The 19,605-nt window shown below is 37.0% G+C and overlaps 1 protein-coding gene across 1 annotated transcript in view; it reads right to left on the bottom strand.

Moving 5' to 3' along the window:
* Positions 1-7,862: 7,862 nt before the first annotated feature.
* Positions 7,863-19,605, bottom strand: part of FGF10 (fibroblast growth factor 10) — a gene marked incomplete at both ends in the record, with an annotated part of 62,743 nt that continues 51,000 nt past the window's right edge. The window contains 2 exons of the mRNA XM_080362888.1: positions 7,863-8,060; positions 12,193-12,296. Coding sequence (XP_080219014.1) covers positions 7,863-8,060; positions 12,193-12,296 — 302 coding nt within the window. The remainder of the gene's footprint in view (positions 8,061-12,192; positions 12,297-19,605) is intronic.

The following is a 19,605-nucleotide window of genomic DNA, read 5'->3' as shown; positions in this document are numbered from 1 at the left end:
GTGTGGCGATTAATGGCTACAGGCTGTTCAGAAGAGACAGGCAAGGAAGAAAGGGTGGAGGCGTTGCTCTCTACATCAAGAGATGGGTAGGGTGTGAAGAGCTGTCTCTGAAGAATAGCCACAAGTAAGTTGAAAGCTTATGGGTAAAAATCAGAGACCAGGCAACAAAGGAAAGCTTGTGGTTGGTGTCTACTACAGGCTGCCCAATCAAGGGACACTATTGATGCAGCGTTCTGTACTCCAGGTTTAAATTAGACTTGAAGAGTGAGGAAGATAAATATCAGGCTCATGCCTGAAAGCCATAGGATAACACACCAAGGTTAGAGGGACAGGCTGCAAGTGAGGACCCTCAGCCTGTTGTTCTGAGACCTGCTGGGTCCACTGGAGCACGCCTACAGTCTCACGCAGGTGAGCCAGGGCTCCTGTGGTAATAGGAGCCAACAAAGGAATACCGGCGAAATACACCTGAGGAATTAAGGAGTGTTCCTCTAAGAAGATAAGAGTCCCCAGCCCAGCCGAAGAGCCTCTACAACAATGCTCGCAGCATGGGCAACAAACAGGAGGAGCTGGAAGCCACTGGGCTGCTAGGAAGCTGTGACCTAGTTGCCATTACTAAAACTTGATGGGATGAATCCCGTGATTGGAGTGCAGCTATTGATAATGACAAGCTGTTCAGAAGGGGCAGGCAAGGAAGGAGGGGTGGAGACATTGTCAGGTGAAGTCCATGGTGACTGGAAAAAGGCAAACATCACACCAATTTCTACAAAGGGTAGGGTAGGAAGGAGGGCCCCAGGAGCTACTGACCTGTCAGCCTCACTTCTCTGCCTGGGAAAATCATGGAGCAGATCCCCCTAGAATCTATTCTAAGGTGCATGGAGAGCAGGGAGGTGATTTGAGACAGCAAGCACGGCTTCACCAAGAGCAAGTCCTGCCTGACCAAGCTAGTGGCCTTTTACGATGGAATAACTACATCAGTGGACAAAGAAAGGGCTACGGGTTTCTTCTATCTAGACTTCTCTAAAGCCTTTGACATGGCCCTCCACAACATCCTTCTCTCTAAACTGGAGAGGAACGGATTTGATGGGTGGACTGTTTGGTGGATGGGGAAACAGCAAGATGGTTGCACCTAGAGAGTAGTGGTCGATGGCTCAATGTTGGGACGGACATTGATGACAAGTGGTTTCCCTCAGGGGTCTGCACTGGGACCTGTACTTTTTAATTATCTTAATCAACGACAAAGACCTTGGGATCAAATGCACCCTCAGCATGCTTGCAGATGACAATACACTGAGTTGTGTAGCTGACACACCTGAGAGATGGGATGCCATCCAGAGAGACCTGGACAAGGTTGAGAAGTGGACTGGTGTGAACCTCATGAGGTTCAACAAGGCCAGGTGCAAGGTCCTGTACCTGGATCAGGGCAACCCCTGGTATCAATACAGGCTGGGGGAAGAAGGGATTGAGAGCAGCCCTGTGGAGAAGGACTTGGGGGTTCTGGTGGGTGATAGACTGGACATGAGTCAGAAATGTGGACTTGCAGCACAGAAGGCCAGTTATATCTTGGACTGCATCAAAAGGAGTCTCCAGCAGTTCAAGGGATGTAATTCTGCCCCTCTGCTCCGCTCTGGTGAGACCCCACTTGGAGTCCTGTGTCCAGCTCTGGAGCCCTCAGCACAGGAAAGACATGGACCTGTTGGAGAGGAATCTGAGGAGACCACAAAAAGGATCAGAAGGATGGAACAGTTTTACTGTGAGGACAGGTTCAGAGAGTTGGGGTTGTTCAACCTGGAGAAGATAAGGCTCCAGGGAGACCTTATTGTGGCCTTTCAGTATGTAAAAGTACTAGTATAAGAAAGTTGGGGACAGACTTTTTAGTAGGGCCTGTTGTGATAGGACAAGGGGTAATGGTTTGAAATGACAAGACAGTAGATTCAGGCTAGACAAAAGGAAGAAATCTTTTACAATGAGGATGGTAAAATACTGGAACAGGTTGCCCACAGACATGGTAGATGCCTCATCCCTGGAGACATGCAAGGCCAGGCTGGATGGGGCTCTGAGCAACCGGATCTAGTTGAAGATGTCCCTGCTCATGGCAGGGGGGTTGGACAGGACGACCTTTGAAGGTTCTTTCCAACCCAAACTATTCTATGACTCTATTGTTGTTGTTGTTTTGTTGTTGTTGTTGTTGTTTGTTGTTGTGTTTTTTTTTTTCCTTCCCCCAAGATGCTGCTGTTCCTGGAGCAGTCTGTCTACAATTGAGTATAATAAAATAGCTTTTTCAGGCACTTAATTACATCTGAAGCCTACTGATGTGGACACTATAAGACCGAGCTCAAGACATTTTGATTGTCCTGAGTGGACTATTTCAGTACAATTTGGAAATAATTTTACATTTTATGTACAGGGTCCTGATAAGGCAGTTCCTTTTCTGAGGGCTGTCTCAACTTGCTAAAATAAATGAAGAGCTAAAAGAAAAAGCTAAAGTGCTCATACAGTTTTGTGATATACGTTTTAGAAACTTGGGGAAGTGAGACTTCAAGAGTATCTCTAATTCAATAGAGTGCACAAATCAGCTGGACAATATTAAAATAACAGGTTGGAGAGATTAAATTTTTATCCCACTCGAACACACCTCACTGAATAAGGCAAGTTCCTGCATGTACAACATTGAATGTAATGTGTTTTTCATCTATTTATAGCTCGAAAAGAAGTGCAGATTCAAGTGTAGACCAGTGTTTGACCTTCTCCCAGATTTCTGTGAAGACTGTTAGCAAATGAAAGGGTTGGAAGTTCAGTGAGGAATTAGTACACATTTCATGATTAAAAAAAATAATATAATTTAAACCAAGACACAGAACAACTTTGATGGAGAAATTGTACAACTGGAGTTTGGATTAATGGCTACACTGAAGGTATGCACACTTTACGTTTCAGTAGTAATAAAGAACCTGTAATATCTTGATTCTTAATTTACTACATAATTGCAAGATAGAGCATGAGCTTTGATCACAAAATCACAGAATGTTAGGGATTGGAAGGGACCTCGAAAGATCATCTAGTCCAATCCCCCTGCCGGAGCAGGAACACCTAGATGAGGTTACACAGGAATGTGTCCAGGCAGGATTTGAATGTCTCCAGAGTAGGAGACTTCACAGCCTCCCTGGGCAGCCGGTTCCAGTGTCTGTCACCCACACTGAGAAGAAGTTTCTTCTCAAATTTAAGTGGAACCCTTTGCGTTCCAGTTTGTACCCATTACCCCTTGTCCTATCATTGGTTGTCACCGAGAAGAGCCTGGCTCCATCCTCGTGACACTCACCCTTTATATATCTGTAAACATAAATGAGGTCACCCCTCAGTCTCCTCTTCTCCAAGCTAAAGAGACCCAGCTTCCTCAGCTTTTCCTCATAAGGGAGATGCTCCACTCCCTTAATCATCTTCGTTGCCCTGCGCTGGACTCTCTCCAGCAGTTTCCTGTCCTCCAAGATGTAAGCATAGACTCTGTTCTTTCCACTGTGCTACATTATCTGTATGCTATCAGAGCCCTAAATACATGGAACTATACAGTGGGGTACTTTGTTGTTGCTTTTCTTTTTTCCCAGATATTGCTATTTCCATAGACTCATATTTGGACAATGGCTGGTATGACATTTATATCTGACGTCACTACTAGCATAGCTATTTATTCAAATGTATGAGTTAGTATCCTGCATTAACTACATAGTGTACAGTGGCATCACTAAAGGTCCCGGTGGTGAATTTCAGGAATGCAAATTCTCTTCTTTTATATTGCAGTAGCTTAGAGTGCTCCCATGTCAGCTACCTGAGTCTTAGTCATGGTTCCTTTATTTTGCCTTTCACAGGAGCACTATTTTCTTTAAATAGCTGGGGTGGGTAGAGGACATACTATATATTTTTTCTTGGATTAGTGAGTGAAAAGACATCAATCAGGTATTTGATACCGTGCTTCATTAGAAAAATTCCCAAAACATATTCTGAGAAAGCTTCTAGATAGCTAAAAATTAGGTTCAAACATCTGAGCAGGCAAGGATAACTATAATAATAATCTGCTACGTTCAAAAGCAGTTAAGTTTTCATATTCTATTTTTTTATTATAACGTGACGTGAAAATATTTTTTTGGTATTTGCTTGTTATTTACAGTTGCACTGAAATTGTTTTAGTCAATGAGCTCATTCTGAAAAATACCATCAGTAATCACATATTGACTAGCTGCAGCAGATAATGTTTGTGTTATGTGTTGTATTTTCCTTTTTCCAATTTAATAGGAAATTAGGAGGATAAATTTGGCTTCACAATCTAACTTAATAGAGTAAATAATGATATTTGATACTTCAAAAGAGGGGCTGTCTTCAAGCAGTACTTTCAAGATCACTCCTTGAAGCAGTTATTATAGAACTGATTGTGTCAGTAGAGACAATCAATTTCATCAGGGGCATGAATTACAAACTTGTGCTAATACACTAGTATTCTTCTGTTACGCAAGCTTACTAACCTTTAGTGGACTTTATAACCTGAAATGTCTTTAATAAAGTCTTAAATAAAATGTAACTGTTTTTCCATATCTAAAGTTTACTTTAAATATGTGAGTACATGTTCTTCTTTCTAAACCCCTTCATTCTTTCATCAAATGTGCTTGCTTTAAATTCATTATTTTTTCCACAGTATAAACTAGGTGGATTTGAATACTTACAAGAAGAATCTAAAGCATTTGGTTGTTATTAGTGTGGAGATAGCTGACTCACACATGCAAAAAATTAGAGAAACTTACAAATGTTAAAATGATTTTTGTTTTGTTTTGAGGCTATACAGCACCAAACCACATCCTGTAGTACAACAGATCTTTTCCATTTTTATTTTTATTGTGCAGTATCATATCAGGTTAATAAAACAAACAAGGACAATACTCTTATTGTCTATCCCCATATTTTATTATTTTTATTTAAATATAACATATTATACATTGTTGCTCAGTGATTTTTGTTTCCTTTTTAAATCCCTAACCCTGTTTTCCTTTTGCTCAGGAGTCTGTTATGCTGAGGATGACAGAAAACAGAGCTTATAGTTGAGGATCTGTGATACTCTAGATAGAGTGTCTGCAGTTTGCTCCCACTATAGTGGGTATTACAGTATACCAAACACACAGGAATCATTGATTCCTCCAAGGTTTTTTTTTTAATTATTATTTTTTTTTATTTATTTTGGTTAATTTTCAGTAACCACTATTAATGTCACAAATGGCTCCTGACTCACTTTGAAAAAGTGATTTTTGCCAATTTTGGCCTCTGAGCAGCATAGTGTTTTGAGTATTATGATAATATTTATGTATAATCCCTCCCCTGAACAAGTCACGTAGGCAATTCTGTCAAAAGAGAATTTCATTTGTACCCTAAATGTTCTTTAAGTGGTCATCCAATAATGCATTTGCCCAAGATCACATTGAATGTTCACTGTGGGTGGTCCATTATGTCTTGTCAGTTTTAATTATCAATTACAAATTTTAAACAACAGAAACTTGCTTTTATCATGGCAGTTATGTTTTGCTGTGACCTGCAATTACATTTAAAAGCTGAAATTATTATTTCCCTTTCTAGAAAAATCATTTGTGAAGAAGAAAGCTGGAGATAAAGTACTGTGAAATACAATGTCAGCTATCACCTGAAATGTCTCTCAATGAATTCCTAGTTTTAGAACAGCTGACTTTATTTAAGGACAGGAAATACAATCTGACTGTTCTGTATTTTATGGGAAAGCTATTATTTTTTTGCCTTTTTTTTTTTTTTTTCCAAAAGATCCCCAGCTAGTATTTAAATAACAGATTAAGATTGAAGTGCTGGTTAAACATTGACTTAAATAAGTTATAGAAGATTTCAGCAACACCAGCCTTTATAGAGGTTAAACATTCTCAAAAAGACACATCAAGCAAGGCTCTCCTTTGTACCAAAATACAGTTTCCAAACAATAAAAAATAAAACAAACTTTTTCACAACAAGAAATATTGAAGATAAAACTGCAGCATCAATATAATCTCATAGTTATCACTTAAAGTATTTAGAACAAAATAATATTATACTACTTTTTTTTTTTTTTTTTTTTTTTTTTTAATCTTACTAGAGACACTGCAAAGGCTTATTTATTTATTTAGTGGAATACAATGTGAAGACAGTGCTACAAATTGTTTGATGTACTGTTTTCTATTTATCTGCTCTAACAAAAAAAATCTCAATATGGATACATTGGTGAGCTATCCAGAGCTCTCTAAAATTACAGAGTAAAGCAAAACATAAAACAAACCTTATGTACCTTTAATTGAACAGACTTCATATTATGCTTAACTTTGTTATACTGCAGTTGCTCAAGTTAAGCCATGGGACTAGTAACACCTCATAAAAATGTGCTGGATATTATGTATTTTGAGCCTTCAGTTACTATGATGGATATAAAAGGCATGCTAAAGCTGGATACCAGCACAGCTTTTTTGTTGGCTCTCATATATAATATACATGTGAATAATAATCTCTGATAAATGCACGAGCATGATTTTGGATTTCCTGTCCCTCAGTCCTTACATAGATATTACTTTCCACTACATGCCTGTGATTCTACAAGCTGGTAACAAGGACCAATGTGCTGAATGGGTGCATTAACTGAATAAGGAGTGCAGGACTGTGTTGTCTTCATGCTTACCTTCCAGAGGCCAAATTTTACACTTGGGAATTATGCACTGTTTAATTTTAACATTTGCAATCTCAGTGACTTTAGCAGGGCTGTCCACATCTAGGTTCCAGCCTAATGCTTGCTGCAGAATATTGCACGGATTGCAATGCATTAGATCTTACTTAAAAATTGAAATCAAGGTCAGATGAATATACACACAGATGCATTGACACCCAAGTACAGGTGTGGCCCCTCCTATCAATTTCAAAATAGCAGAAAGACCCTTTGAACAAAGTATTTCTTGAAGTTTGTTCTTGAGTGCTGGTAAGTAAAAAAAAAATCTCAAACATAAAGACACCCAATACCATAAATCCAAGCACTGCTTGTTTGGTCTTTTTGCTTAAGTGCAAGACAGGTTAGAAAAAAAATGGATTATACACATTAAATTCTGCCTTTAAAGCCTTGTCTAATACCTATTCTCAGAGTACTTCTGTGGTTTTGATATTTTAACCTATCCCCCTCTGTGTGAAGTACTGAGAAAAAGGGAAAATAACAAGCAAATGAGGAAAACATTTCAAAACAAAAAGATATTTAACATCCTATTAAATAAATAACTTAGAAATAAAAAGAAATGAAGTTAGAACATACAAGCAAAACATACTATTCATTTTGTTAGAACAGTTTACACTACTTTGCTTATATTCCTTAATCCTATCCATTCTTCCACAAGGCTTCTCCAGAAATGTCATTATTTGTGCATATGACCCAAGTGCTTCCAGTAAATGCTTGCGTGTCTAAATGTTCATTGGATCATTAGACTTGAACGAGCAATCAAGGTCTTTGATATGAGCTAGTATTCCATAAATAACTTTCTCCATGAAGATCACTCAATAGATTGTCTCACATCCCCTAAATTCTGTTGCAGAGATAGAAAAAATTGTTCACACTGGCAATAACTTCCATGCCATTTGATCCAGCTTGTATCCTGATAATAAGATATGTCACTGAACTAAATAAAAGTATTTTGTGTGCCAGCAATGAGTACAAAACTTTCAAAGGCTTCCCCTGCTCCTTTTCAAACAAGCAGATGTCTGCACTATTTCTTTGCATCTATTCTTCAAGAGGATTACCTAATAATCTTGACATAAGAGCCTTTGGTTCAACTGCATCGATAAAAGAGCTCCTTCATCTACGACATTACTACCATTGGAAGAAAGTGAGCTGAAGTGTTTTTCCTTCTTGTTTTCTGTCCTCTCTTTGTCGCTCCCCTTCCATTTAGGGCCACAAACATTTGCCTTCCATTGTGCTTCCAATTTAAGGATGCATACGTGTTATATCCATTTTCTTCTATTCTTTCCTTCAATTTGCAATCACTGTTAAACTCCTTCTGTTAAAAGAAGAAAACAAATACTCAAATTCAGAATAAACATAATCTTTCAGAGTTGCAACATACTGAAGGTAGTTTCTAAAAATATTTTGGAAGATTTCAGTGTTCTGTATGTGACATTGTTTTAGGATTCTATAGTACATTTAAAGAAGAGTTCAGTTGTGTCCACAGCATTTAAAGCAACATCGGTTAGACTACAAAAAGTGAAACCAACAAGAGACATAATCAATTATTTAGTGCATTACTATAGCAGTGAAATAATATAGGTCACTCACAACTGAAATTATACTTCTCTGTGTTGGAATGTAGCAACAGTATTAAACCAAATTCTCAGTCATAAACTCAAAGTATGAGGTAGCAGTCTTGGAATCATCTGTCATATTTCAGTTCTAACAAATACAACCCTTAAATATCTTGAACCAGATTATTGATACCATATGTTAAACATATGCCTACTTCTTATTTAAAGTAAGATCCTTTGCACTACACTGGCCATGAAATGTCCTTTTTTGAATGGGTGCAAATCACTATTATGCTGATGTTACAATGGGTGTGAAGCCTGTGTACTTTGCTGACCTGAAGAGAGTCTTAGCCTAAAAATGATCGTAGAACAAAAGAATCATTTTGGTTGGAAGAGACCCTCATGATCATCGAGTCCAACTGTTGACCCAACACTGTTGCTAAATTACTGTCACCTAAGAACATAATCTCTGCATCTGTTAAACCCCTCCAGGGATGGTGATTCCACCACTGTCTTGGGCAGCCTGTTCCAGTGCCTGACAACCTCTTTTGGGAAGAAATTGTTCCCAATATCCAATCTAAACCTCCCCTGGCACAACTTGAGGTCATTTCCTCTTGTTCTATCACTTGTTACTTGGGAGAACGACCCCCCCCTATCCCCATTACAACCTTCTTTCAGGTGACTGTAGAGAGCCAGAAGTCTCCCCTCAGCCTCCTTTTCTGAGTGACCCCTCCAGGTCACTCAGCTGCTCCTCATAAGACTCGTGCTTCAGACCCTTCATCAGCTTACCTTTTTGCAGAAGAAAGACAAGGTGGGTGTGGGACTGTGTCGGGGGCCACAGAGCTCCCCAGTTGCAGGAAGGTTCCCCAAAGAAGCAGAGAGCACTGCTTTGCTGGTGTGAACCAGCACAGGGGATTTATACCAACCAAGGAGAAGGCCCCCTGCCACCTTAATCATGTATGACCCTGTATCTTATTTACCAAATAAACTTGAAAGAAATTTTGTGCATGATACAAGCGATTAAGGTTTTCTATTTTTAAAGGACAATCAGTTGTCAATTTGTCAGAAAGAATAAAAAATACAGGCATATGCAAGCATATAGGGGGAGAATATTTTTGTCAATAATGTTAAATGCACTTTTACAGAGATCTGCTTCTCTATAATAAAGCCAAGAATACTTTGTTTTCACAAACAAGTAATTCCTAGACATAAACCTCCTCAGTTTTATGAAGTTATATATAATCCATTTAGAAGACTTTTGAAAGTAGGGAATTTGCAACACGCTTAAATTACAAACAAAAAATAGCATTTTGTTGTTTCTGCATTTCAGAAAATAAGATGCTATTTCACAGGTCAGGCAGAAGCATATCAGAATCTCAGAGTATGATATACTAACTACATGTGGCATTTTTAATGTGTCTACAAACATGACATGAAATATCTCTGCATAACAAAACAATTTTCATGGTACAGATAAGAATTTCAGGCATGTTTTATCTTTTGTTATCATCAAAATCCTTAGATATTCTGCTAGTAAAGTATCCATATTAATAAAAAAGACATAAGGCTATTAAAAAATATTTATTTTCCATTCCTATTAATTTAAATTAGAATTACTAAACTAGCTAATGTTCAGTACTTTAATAAAGTAAGAATTCTTTGGTCTATAATTAATGTTTTACCTAGTTGTTGTTGAGACCATAGAATATATGTTTATGTATTTGCAACAGAACTGCACATATTCAAACTCAGTTTGGCTCACAAAGTGCTCTTTGACTTTGAAATTAGTAGTTAGTTGAACAATGACTGTTGGGGAAGGCACTATCAAGAGAAGATTCTACAAAACAACCCTTGATACTGCCTGTATTCACAAAGCTACATATAGATAATTTAACATTTATCTGCTGTAATATACCACCTCAGGTGTCAAGATATGAAGAAGGCAGGTGTCCACCAATCACAGTTCTAAACGGCAGTAACTTCTATCTGCTAGCACCTTATTTTGTTAAGAAACCAAATAATAAGTCTTCTTCTACTCCCTCATTCCAACCAAATTCGGTCAAATTTAAATGTCAGAGACTTAAAATTTTCTCAGAAGCTGAATTGTACTCAAATCCAAACTTTTATCTTTATTATTAGATAATACAGAGAGAACAGATAACGGTGTGATGTGGTTGAGAAGTCTTATTGGCAGGTGTTTGACTGTTAGGCCAAGACTGCCTTGCTCATTTCAAACAAATTTCAGCATAACCCTGCACCAGTGTCTATTGTGCACATGCTTAAGAGTGTTTTTACAATTTTTATTGGTTACGTTTTTCATATCCATCTGCAAGCTGCCATGCTGTAGTAATATGAGTCTAACTGCAGGTCTTGGGAGGATGGGAAAAATAATAACAGAAGCATTCTTGAAATCTCTGAAGTATTATGGAATGGATTTTGATAAGTCATTATGTTTTGATTTTATGATGTGAATATTGAAAAATTATCTTAGCTGGAATTAAAAAAAGAGCTTTCCACATTCGTATCCTCCTGTCAACACTATTTCTAATACACTATGAATTACTGAATCTTATGGCAGCAGTTTCCATCTATGGCACATGAAAGCTGCTTTGACTTATTTTGTGTGTATAGGGTTGGGATGGATTCTCACCACACCAGCTGCAGCTAAACAACTTGGGTAGGAAAACTTCCTCAGACTTTGGGATGAATGCTCAAAAATTACTAAAACCCACTCCATAGAAACACTTTCTTAAAAAAGAGGGTCAAATGACTTCAAGCCCCTCTAGTCTCAGTTGAGACTGGCATTACTTTGTTATTTTCAGCAGAGGCAGGAGGCTTAGCTACATTGCCTGAGGATAAACCCAGCCCCAGTACCTATCTGTGACTTGCTCTCATTAAACCCCATGGATGTTCTGAATACTGAGCAAAATCTGAAGACTGGCTTGTAACCTTTGCAGATGACTTGAATAAGTTTACGTTTATGTGGGCTCAGACTCACCGGAACTGGCAAAATGTTGCAAAATCATAAATCAAACCAGATGTAATATCAGAACAATCTGGTGTTTATGTAACCATGTAGATATGTGAGGGTCCACTTGAGATTAGTAGTCAGATTTATAGATCAAATTGCTTCATATTACAAATATTTGAATAGTTACTTCCCCCCCTGCCCTGAATGTATCAATAATGCTAAACATTCACAAATATAAATAGAGTGTATACAGACAAATTTCAAACAATATCCGAATTCTGCCCAGTCAATGCTTATGCTGCGCCACCTTGTCCAGATCGTGCTTTTGCCAAGAAAGGTTGGACCAGATGATCCTGGATGTCCCTTCCAACCTTATATTCTATGATTATCTATCTGCTGATACATAAAAATATATCTCTCTGTACTGCCCATAAACTTGTGTATTAATTAATACAATCAATTTCAAACTGGCTACTCTAGAAGTCTTTCTGGAAGTTGTAGTTTGATAATATGATGTGTCTGCTCCATCAGCTGAAGCTTCCAACATCTCATATACACTTTATTGCACTCCCCATTTCCCCCCAGCTATGGATAAATGTGACCTTACTGTAGAAAAACAGGCAAAACCAGCATTAAATATTATATTTTGTAGGACCCTCTCCATTGACCATGACTTAATAAGAAACCTGACTGAAGCAGTAAACATAAGAAATCTCAGCAGCTGCTTTGGTATAAGCTTAACAAACAAAAGAGGACTTGTGGTGAAGGGGGCTGCTGGTTTATCAGAGGATGAAATTTTGATGATGAGCTTATTTGAGCTCTAATTAGTAGTACTACACAGACAAGTGGGGTTTTCAGTGGGTAAAAAAGGGAGCTGTGCTGATTACTGCAACCTGTTTGGAAGGTGAAAGAATACTTACAGAGCCGTAGACTTTTCCTTTCTTGTTCATGGCTAAATAATAGTTGCTCTTAATGGACTTAACTGCCACGACTCCAATTTCTACAGACGTTATCTCCAATATGCCTGAAAAACAAAATTTGAGCTATTTAATCACATCAGTAGAGGATTTTCTCACTACAGAAAAGGCAATAAAGCTGAAAAACACCAAACTTCTACTATTTGGAAACAACTGATCAACAAAGTTTAGGAAAATTCTTCTCTGAACCATTGCAAGAATATACACAAACATTGTTTCTATTAACATGTTTTCTTTGTTAACCTTGTATTTTAAACCCCATAAATACTGAAACAACTTCATTCTTCTTCACATAGGTTTTACTAAAATTTATCACAAGAGACATCTGAACCACAGCATTAAATTAAATCTATAGCATATGTCAATAGAATGTTAAAATTTACCCCAATCTTCAAAACTAGTGGTAACCTATTTATTCCTTGTAGGACATTTAGATAAACTAAGTCTCTTGGCTGCACTGAGCTGATAAATTCACTTTTGGCTAGTATGTTGACATTTTGGGGTATAGTGAGACTAACCCTAAAGGCCATGTTATCTTTGTCTTTCAGATATCAGAAACATTTTGCTCTGTTTGTAATAAATACAATTAACTTTTTTTCTTTAAAACAAACTCTTTCTGTGACACTGGATGGCTCAACAGGCCAATAGGGGGAGAGAGAGCTTTTCATCTCTATATTTTCTGCCCAAGAGCACACTGATTGGGGAATAGTAGAAGTCATTACAATTTAAACAGCAACTTCAGAGACCCCTTTTTGGCTATTACTAGAGTGACTGGAAGGCTATGTTTTTTGGGCACCATGTCTTAATACAGCATAAATATGACCTCAGCCAAATAACTTCTAAATGGTTTATCCAGGTAGTATGCCTGGCTCCAGCATTTTTAATGACATTAAAGTAGTCAGAACAACAGCCCATCTAACTCAGTGGTTGGTAATGGGGAAATTACAAGAGGGATAAAAGTGACAAGAAATTGTAAACAACACTCTAAACTGATCCAAGAAATAAAGTGATGGATAAATCAGCTGGAAAAACATTGATGAGTTGCTACCTGCTTAAAAAAAGAAGCTGCAATAACATCCTGCTAAATATGTTTGATGCTTTTTGTCTGAGCAGGGTAGTACTGGAAAATTCATATGTTTTTTCATTTAGTTAAAAATTCTTTATGATGACCACATGTCAACTGAAGCCAACAGTGTAACATGGTGTTCAGTGCTTTTTCTGGAAATGCTGATTTTCTGTCCCTGGAAACCGAATGCAGTCTGTTCCCTGTGGAGCCATGTAGACGTTAGTGTGCAGAGGAGATTAGGAGGAAGTTCCTTAATTGTAATCTTTTTTTGAAAATGGCTGCTCTAAATATTATGAAAAAGCCATTCGGTATGGCCATTAGACTGGTCTAAGCAACTCAGGAGTAAGGGTGTTGCTTGTTCTGTAACTAGAAGTAGATGACTTGATGTTAGCTGGACAGCAAATGACTCACAGCTGTGAGTCAAATACTAAGAAGTAATAGCTGATTTTTATTGGGAGTAAACTGGTGATACACTTAACGTGTGTGAAGAAGAAAGAGAACATCAAACTAGGCAATTTAACATGAAAGACCTCATTTTATTGTCAAGAAAGAAGAGGTAGCCTTTCCTGGATGCATTTTAAAATATACATAGAATTCTATACTTATATAAACTACATAAATTCTGATATGAAGTTATATAAACTCCAGTGCAATTAGCAGAGGTTTTGTGTTTACTTACCAAAAAGCATTAGGTTGGCTACAGCTACAAGGTCTACAGCCAATGCATATGAGAAAGACTTCAGTGACAACTGCAGGATAAACAAGAGTACGTCTAGGATCTAGTAAAGCCCTTCATTAAAAGTGTCATATTAAACCAGAAATAATAATATTAAAAATAGAGTTTATTGTTCAAACTTATAAAGAGCTGAAAGTGGAGCATTATTTTCTTTAAAAATCTGTGTCAAAAGGCAAATATAATTGTTGACAGACACAAATTATCATATATTATTAAAAAAAAAGAAAAAGCTGATGAAGTCTTCTAGTCTAAGATTTTTATGGTAAGATTCTTAATGGCAGCATGAAAAATCAGCAGTTGTAAGAATGGGTTTGCACATACGAACTATGAAAACTTCACCTGTGCTGTGAATGATCCACCCAGCTTCTTACAGCCATGTGAGAACAATTCTACACTAATGGCCTCTCAGGCTGGAAACTGAGACTTGAACACACAGCGTGAATGTGCAGTTACATACAGCACTGCAATTCTGCTACCTGTGAGGGAGTAGGAACAATGGTTCCAAAATCAGCTTAGTCCATCATCAGTAGTATCCAACTCAGTAGCAGCAAAGGGCTTTCTGATATCTGGAGCTGCCTAACTACTGCCAAGCAGAAAAGACATGGCCAGTTATTTAAATGAAAACTCTAAACACAGTTTGCGTTAGTTACTTAAATGTAAGGTTAGCTGCGGAATTAGCACAAAGTGCTTAGGTGGAAATAAGAGGAGCTGTAACTCATGGGAACTCTGTAACCTAGCAAGATCCAGAAAATGTGGGGAAAAAGTCAGTTGAGATCCATGACCAAGTTTTAAGGGTGACTTTTCTAGTGTTGCAAAGAAGCCAGATATCATTTTCCATATATAAAATGAAGAGAATTATACTCTGTAATGTCAAGAAAAGTTGTGAGGCCTCCTTTATTAGGTCTTGATAGTGAACTCATATATACCAGTGTCATGCCCTTGATACAAGCAGATCAGTGAGTCCATGCCAGCCAAGGCTGGTAATGCATATGCTTGTACTATTCTTAAAATGTTGCTCATTTTCACAGCGAAGAAAAGGCAAAGTTGTTTTCTTAATTTTCTGCAAGCACATTAATACAGGGCAGTGGTCTTTAATACTCCTCTACTATGGGACACATCCTACAGTATTTTTACTCAAAATCAAACAGACTTAAGTGGAGTACCTTATGTAATGTGGATGACAAGCTATTAAAGGGTAAGAATGTGTTGTGAACACTGCTACATCATCCATGAGTGACATGTAGTGGTTTTTGGTTGTTTGTTTAATTTTCCATGCCAAAAAGTGATTAGAAGAATTGAGATAATTCTTTCTACAAAAATAATTGCTCTAACCTGAACTGTCACACCAGTAAAATCAGGCTGGGTCCATTTCTAACAACAGGAGTAACAATAACAACAAAATGATACTTGTGTAACATGGGTCATTATTATTTTTTATGTTGAAATTGATTAAACCGAGTTATATTTTGGCATATTATCCTTGTAACAGTAACACCATATTAGACCATTCAATTGATTGTTACACTTGCAGCTGAAGGAGAAGAGTGCTTAAATAATAAACTTGAACTAGCCCATTTTAAGTCTTTTGCACTTGAATGATGGAGATACAATGCTTTTCAGTACAACATCTAAGTAAAAGTAACAGCAGTAGACATATAATTAATGAAAATATAATATTTTTTTCCTGGTAAAGTTTGTTTGCAAGCTCACACTCTGTTGTATCCCCAGTGGGGCAGCTGAAAGGAGGTCAAGAGGAGAAATGTTACTACATTTACGTTATATCCACAGTAACTAGCTTGATAATACCTAGTTACACATTACAGTACTTAACTGGAGCCAAATGTAGCCAAATGTTTGATCTCATCACCAGTGTTCCTGTATTTATTCTCACTGAGCACGTTCTGTCTGTTTGGAAGTTGAAAAATGTATAGTTTTGCATATTCTAACCTCTGCAGTTTTTAGGGGAGGGAAGGGGACATTTTAATGGCTGTTTTTCTTCCAAATGAATTTAACTGTCTTGATCTATTACCCCTTGGGTAACAGGGACCTAATTTTCTACTTATCTACCTCTGTACATCCCAGAAACTTCACCGGAGTTACATGGTAGTTACAGACACAAAACCAGCTTTTGTCTAGATCGCAAATTATTCAGTATTATTTACAGATTTTCTCAGGAGGAGATCCTCCCATGAATTTGATAGTAATCTACTGAAGGCAATAGGAGTCTTTGCATAGGTATCAGTGATGTAGATACAAATTTCAAAGGTCAGCATGAGAGCATCAATTCATCTGATATGGATCTACAAGTAGAAATCATAAGAACTTTTCAGAAATTTGAAATAGATTAGATTTAAATCAAATGCCTTTGATGTAAGGGTGAAAATATGTATTTGATTATTCTTGAGTCATTAATAAATTCAACAGAAATGTAAAAAAAAAAAAAAAAAGAAATTGAGGCATACAGAATGAAGCTTAAAACTGCAGGATTTTAACCATCTAATGAAACTGACTTCTTTGAGGGCACAAAAAAAATAGTGTTTTCCTCAAGGCTCATGTAGTACAGTCAGAGGACGTGACTGAGCTCTATACTGCTACAATAAAAAAAAATAATTTCCAAGGGCTCTCAAGATCAACTCTGTAAAGTTTCATATTCTTCAAGTGCTGCAGGATTGTAGATAAGAGCCCATGTGGAATCATAGACAATATAGCTGAAAGGATGCCAGACCACTGTGGGTACTCCACTGGCCCTAGTCAGGGAAGTTATTTTTTACAGATGATTGTTCTCAGGCATCTTTAAAACATGAAATTCTGTGACCTCCTGGGTAACCTGTTCCACTATCTACATCACAAAGTTTTTCTAGTGTCCAATGTAAATGATCTTGTTGTAATTTAAGCCCATTAATTCCTGTTTAAACAGTAAACTAACACAAAAAAGATACTTTTTTTTTTTTTTTCTTTGAGGAAGCTTTTTACATATTCAGGAATTATTATCACACTTACCTATCTACTACCAATTTTTGCTCTCTAAACAAGTCTGGTTTTTCAATATTTTCTTTAAAACTGTCAGGTTTTCTAAACCTTTGAATATCCTGATGCTTATGCCCACAGAATGGCCATAATAGTGTTAATACATAATGCCGATTCATGCTTCATTTGTGATCCACCACCCTCGGATACATGGAAGAAATATAAGCAAGCATTCCTCATTCTGAAGTTGTAAATTCGATTACTCCTAATTAAATATTGTACTTCCCACACAGCCCAGTTAAGTGGCCTCTTTTTTGTTTTATAATTTCTCTAATATGTCAATGTCATTTTGAGTTCTTATTCAGTCCTCCAAAATACTTGCAAATATTTCAAGTTTCATATTGCCTGCAACTTTTATAACCATATTTTCAATTCCTTAATTCAAGTTATTAATGAATTTTTGATTAGGAGATACCTTGAAGAGGCTCTTGTGGAACTTGATGCTTTTGTTCAGTGAAAAACTGCTAATACCTGAGTATGGACTTCCATACTGTAAGACTTTTACTTAGATTTTGTTTGCTGACACTGGTTAAGAGAATATGATTAGAGAAGTTAGTTTCAAAAACATTTCCCAAATTCATGGTATCTACTGCTTCTCTCCTATAAATGAACATTTTAATCTCATCACAGTTGAAACCTAGGTTGGTTTGGTATTACTTCTATTTGATTAATTCTTTGATTAATTCTGTTTGGTTGATAATTTCTTAGGTGTTTGCAAACATACATTTAAAAATTACTTTTCCCATATTTTTTTCTCAGGCTATGCTGGCTTGTCTCTAGGTCTTTGTTTTATCCTCTTCCAAAAAGAAGCTTATATTTACTACTTCCTCAGTTATTTAGGGAGTCATTTTTCTCCTGAAGTTTTCAGAATGATTCTCTAGAGTCTTGGCCAACCTACTCAGTAGAATGAGTAAATTTTGTCAAGTGAAAAACAGATTAATCATCCAACTCATTTTCATTTTGTTCTTGTTCTATTCCAACCAATGTAAGCTTCTCCGTGTAGCTCATGTTTATCTTCTGTGAAGACTGAAACGAAAATGCATTTTAACATACTCCCGTGTATATTTCTTGTATCTAATACTATATGATTGCTTGGGCTTGGGCATTTCCATTCCTTGAAACTTTTCACTCCAAGAAAATACATAATGTAAATAATCTCCATGATATAATGTTACTTGTAATTAGGCTTGATAATAAGCACTAAAAAAAATTAATATTGTTGGAGGGAAAATTCTTGTTAGTAGTTACTCATTTCTGGTTCCATGCTTTTATGAACTTGGCAAGGAAAATAAAATAATTTACAAATAAATAAAATGCTGTGGCCTCCATTATGGTTTTAAAACAGATAGCACAATATTATTTTACAGCCATAACTCTCTAAACTTCAACAATTACAACTAATCTTCTTTGACCACATCCACTGTAAAAGCATGGCTTTCAATACCCAAAACATTTCCAACTCATTATAGTTAGAAATATTTTAAATATCAACTTGAGATGTGTCCTGTAGCTATGCATGTGTTCTCTTTACAGGTCCCAAAGGCTAGAAATATATTCCCAATAGAAACTAAATATATTTAGCTTAAACAAACACTATTTTTATAGTTTATAAAAGTGATCATTATATAAATGAAAAGGCAACAGAAAGCTGATTGCCTGCCTTGCTCTGCACAGAATGACTGTAAAAAACATAAGTGAAAAATTGTACTTACATAATTCTTTCTGTTCACTAATTCCAAATGTATATTTTTTTTACAAAAATGTTGTTAATATGAAGCAAAAGAACTACAAAATACCCTAGAACTTGAGTGAAATTATGTCAAGCAATTTCTTACGAAAGACAACTTAACAGAGTATCACACATATTATCACAGCAGTACTGCAATGGATCGAAACATACCCTGCAATGAGAACCACTTGATTCTGGGGCCAAATTCAACTTCTTTGCAGTGTGAGGCAACGACCATTTTTCTGTAGCTGCATCATTTGTGTAATAAGCTCTTAACATACCCTTTAAACATGTGCAACCCTAATTGCAGTCCCCTTAATGTAGAGAAACAGGATCACCTCGCATCTTTCTTCCCCTTTCAGACCTTATCCCATCTATGTGGAAATCCACAGCCAATCCCTTTCTCCCTTGCTTTTTCTTCCGTCTGCAGAAATATCACAGCTGAAAAGTGACTTCAGCTGGATGGAATGTGATGATAACTGAGAGCTTCCAAAACTTTTTGGTTTCCCAAGTGGTGGCAAGAAGCTGGTGGACCTATGAAGGCAGCTGTTGCTCTTGGTGGGTAACTAGAGAAGGCAGAACTTGAAAACATTCCTCTAAACTGACTTTTCTGGGATTTCGTTTGTGTGCCCTCCAGGGACCCTTGGTGAAGGGGTACCTTTGACTGTCCTTGGCTTGCATTAAACAAGGTTGGTGATAAGGCGCAACATTAAACATTTAATAATTCAAACAGCTGCTTCTAGTACGTGGCTTGAAAAAGAGAGAAGAGCTTGAGAAGACTGGTTGGATATGATCATG

This window comes from Nesoenas mayeri (genome assembly GCF_963082525.1).
Source record: "Nesoenas mayeri genome assembly, chromosome: Z".
Taxonomy (NCBI): Eukaryota; Metazoa; Chordata; class Aves; order Columbiformes; family Columbidae; genus Nesoenas; species Nesoenas mayeri.
The sequence above is the reverse complement of the archived record's forward strand: the minus strand, read 5'-3'. Positions and strand labels throughout refer to the sequence as shown.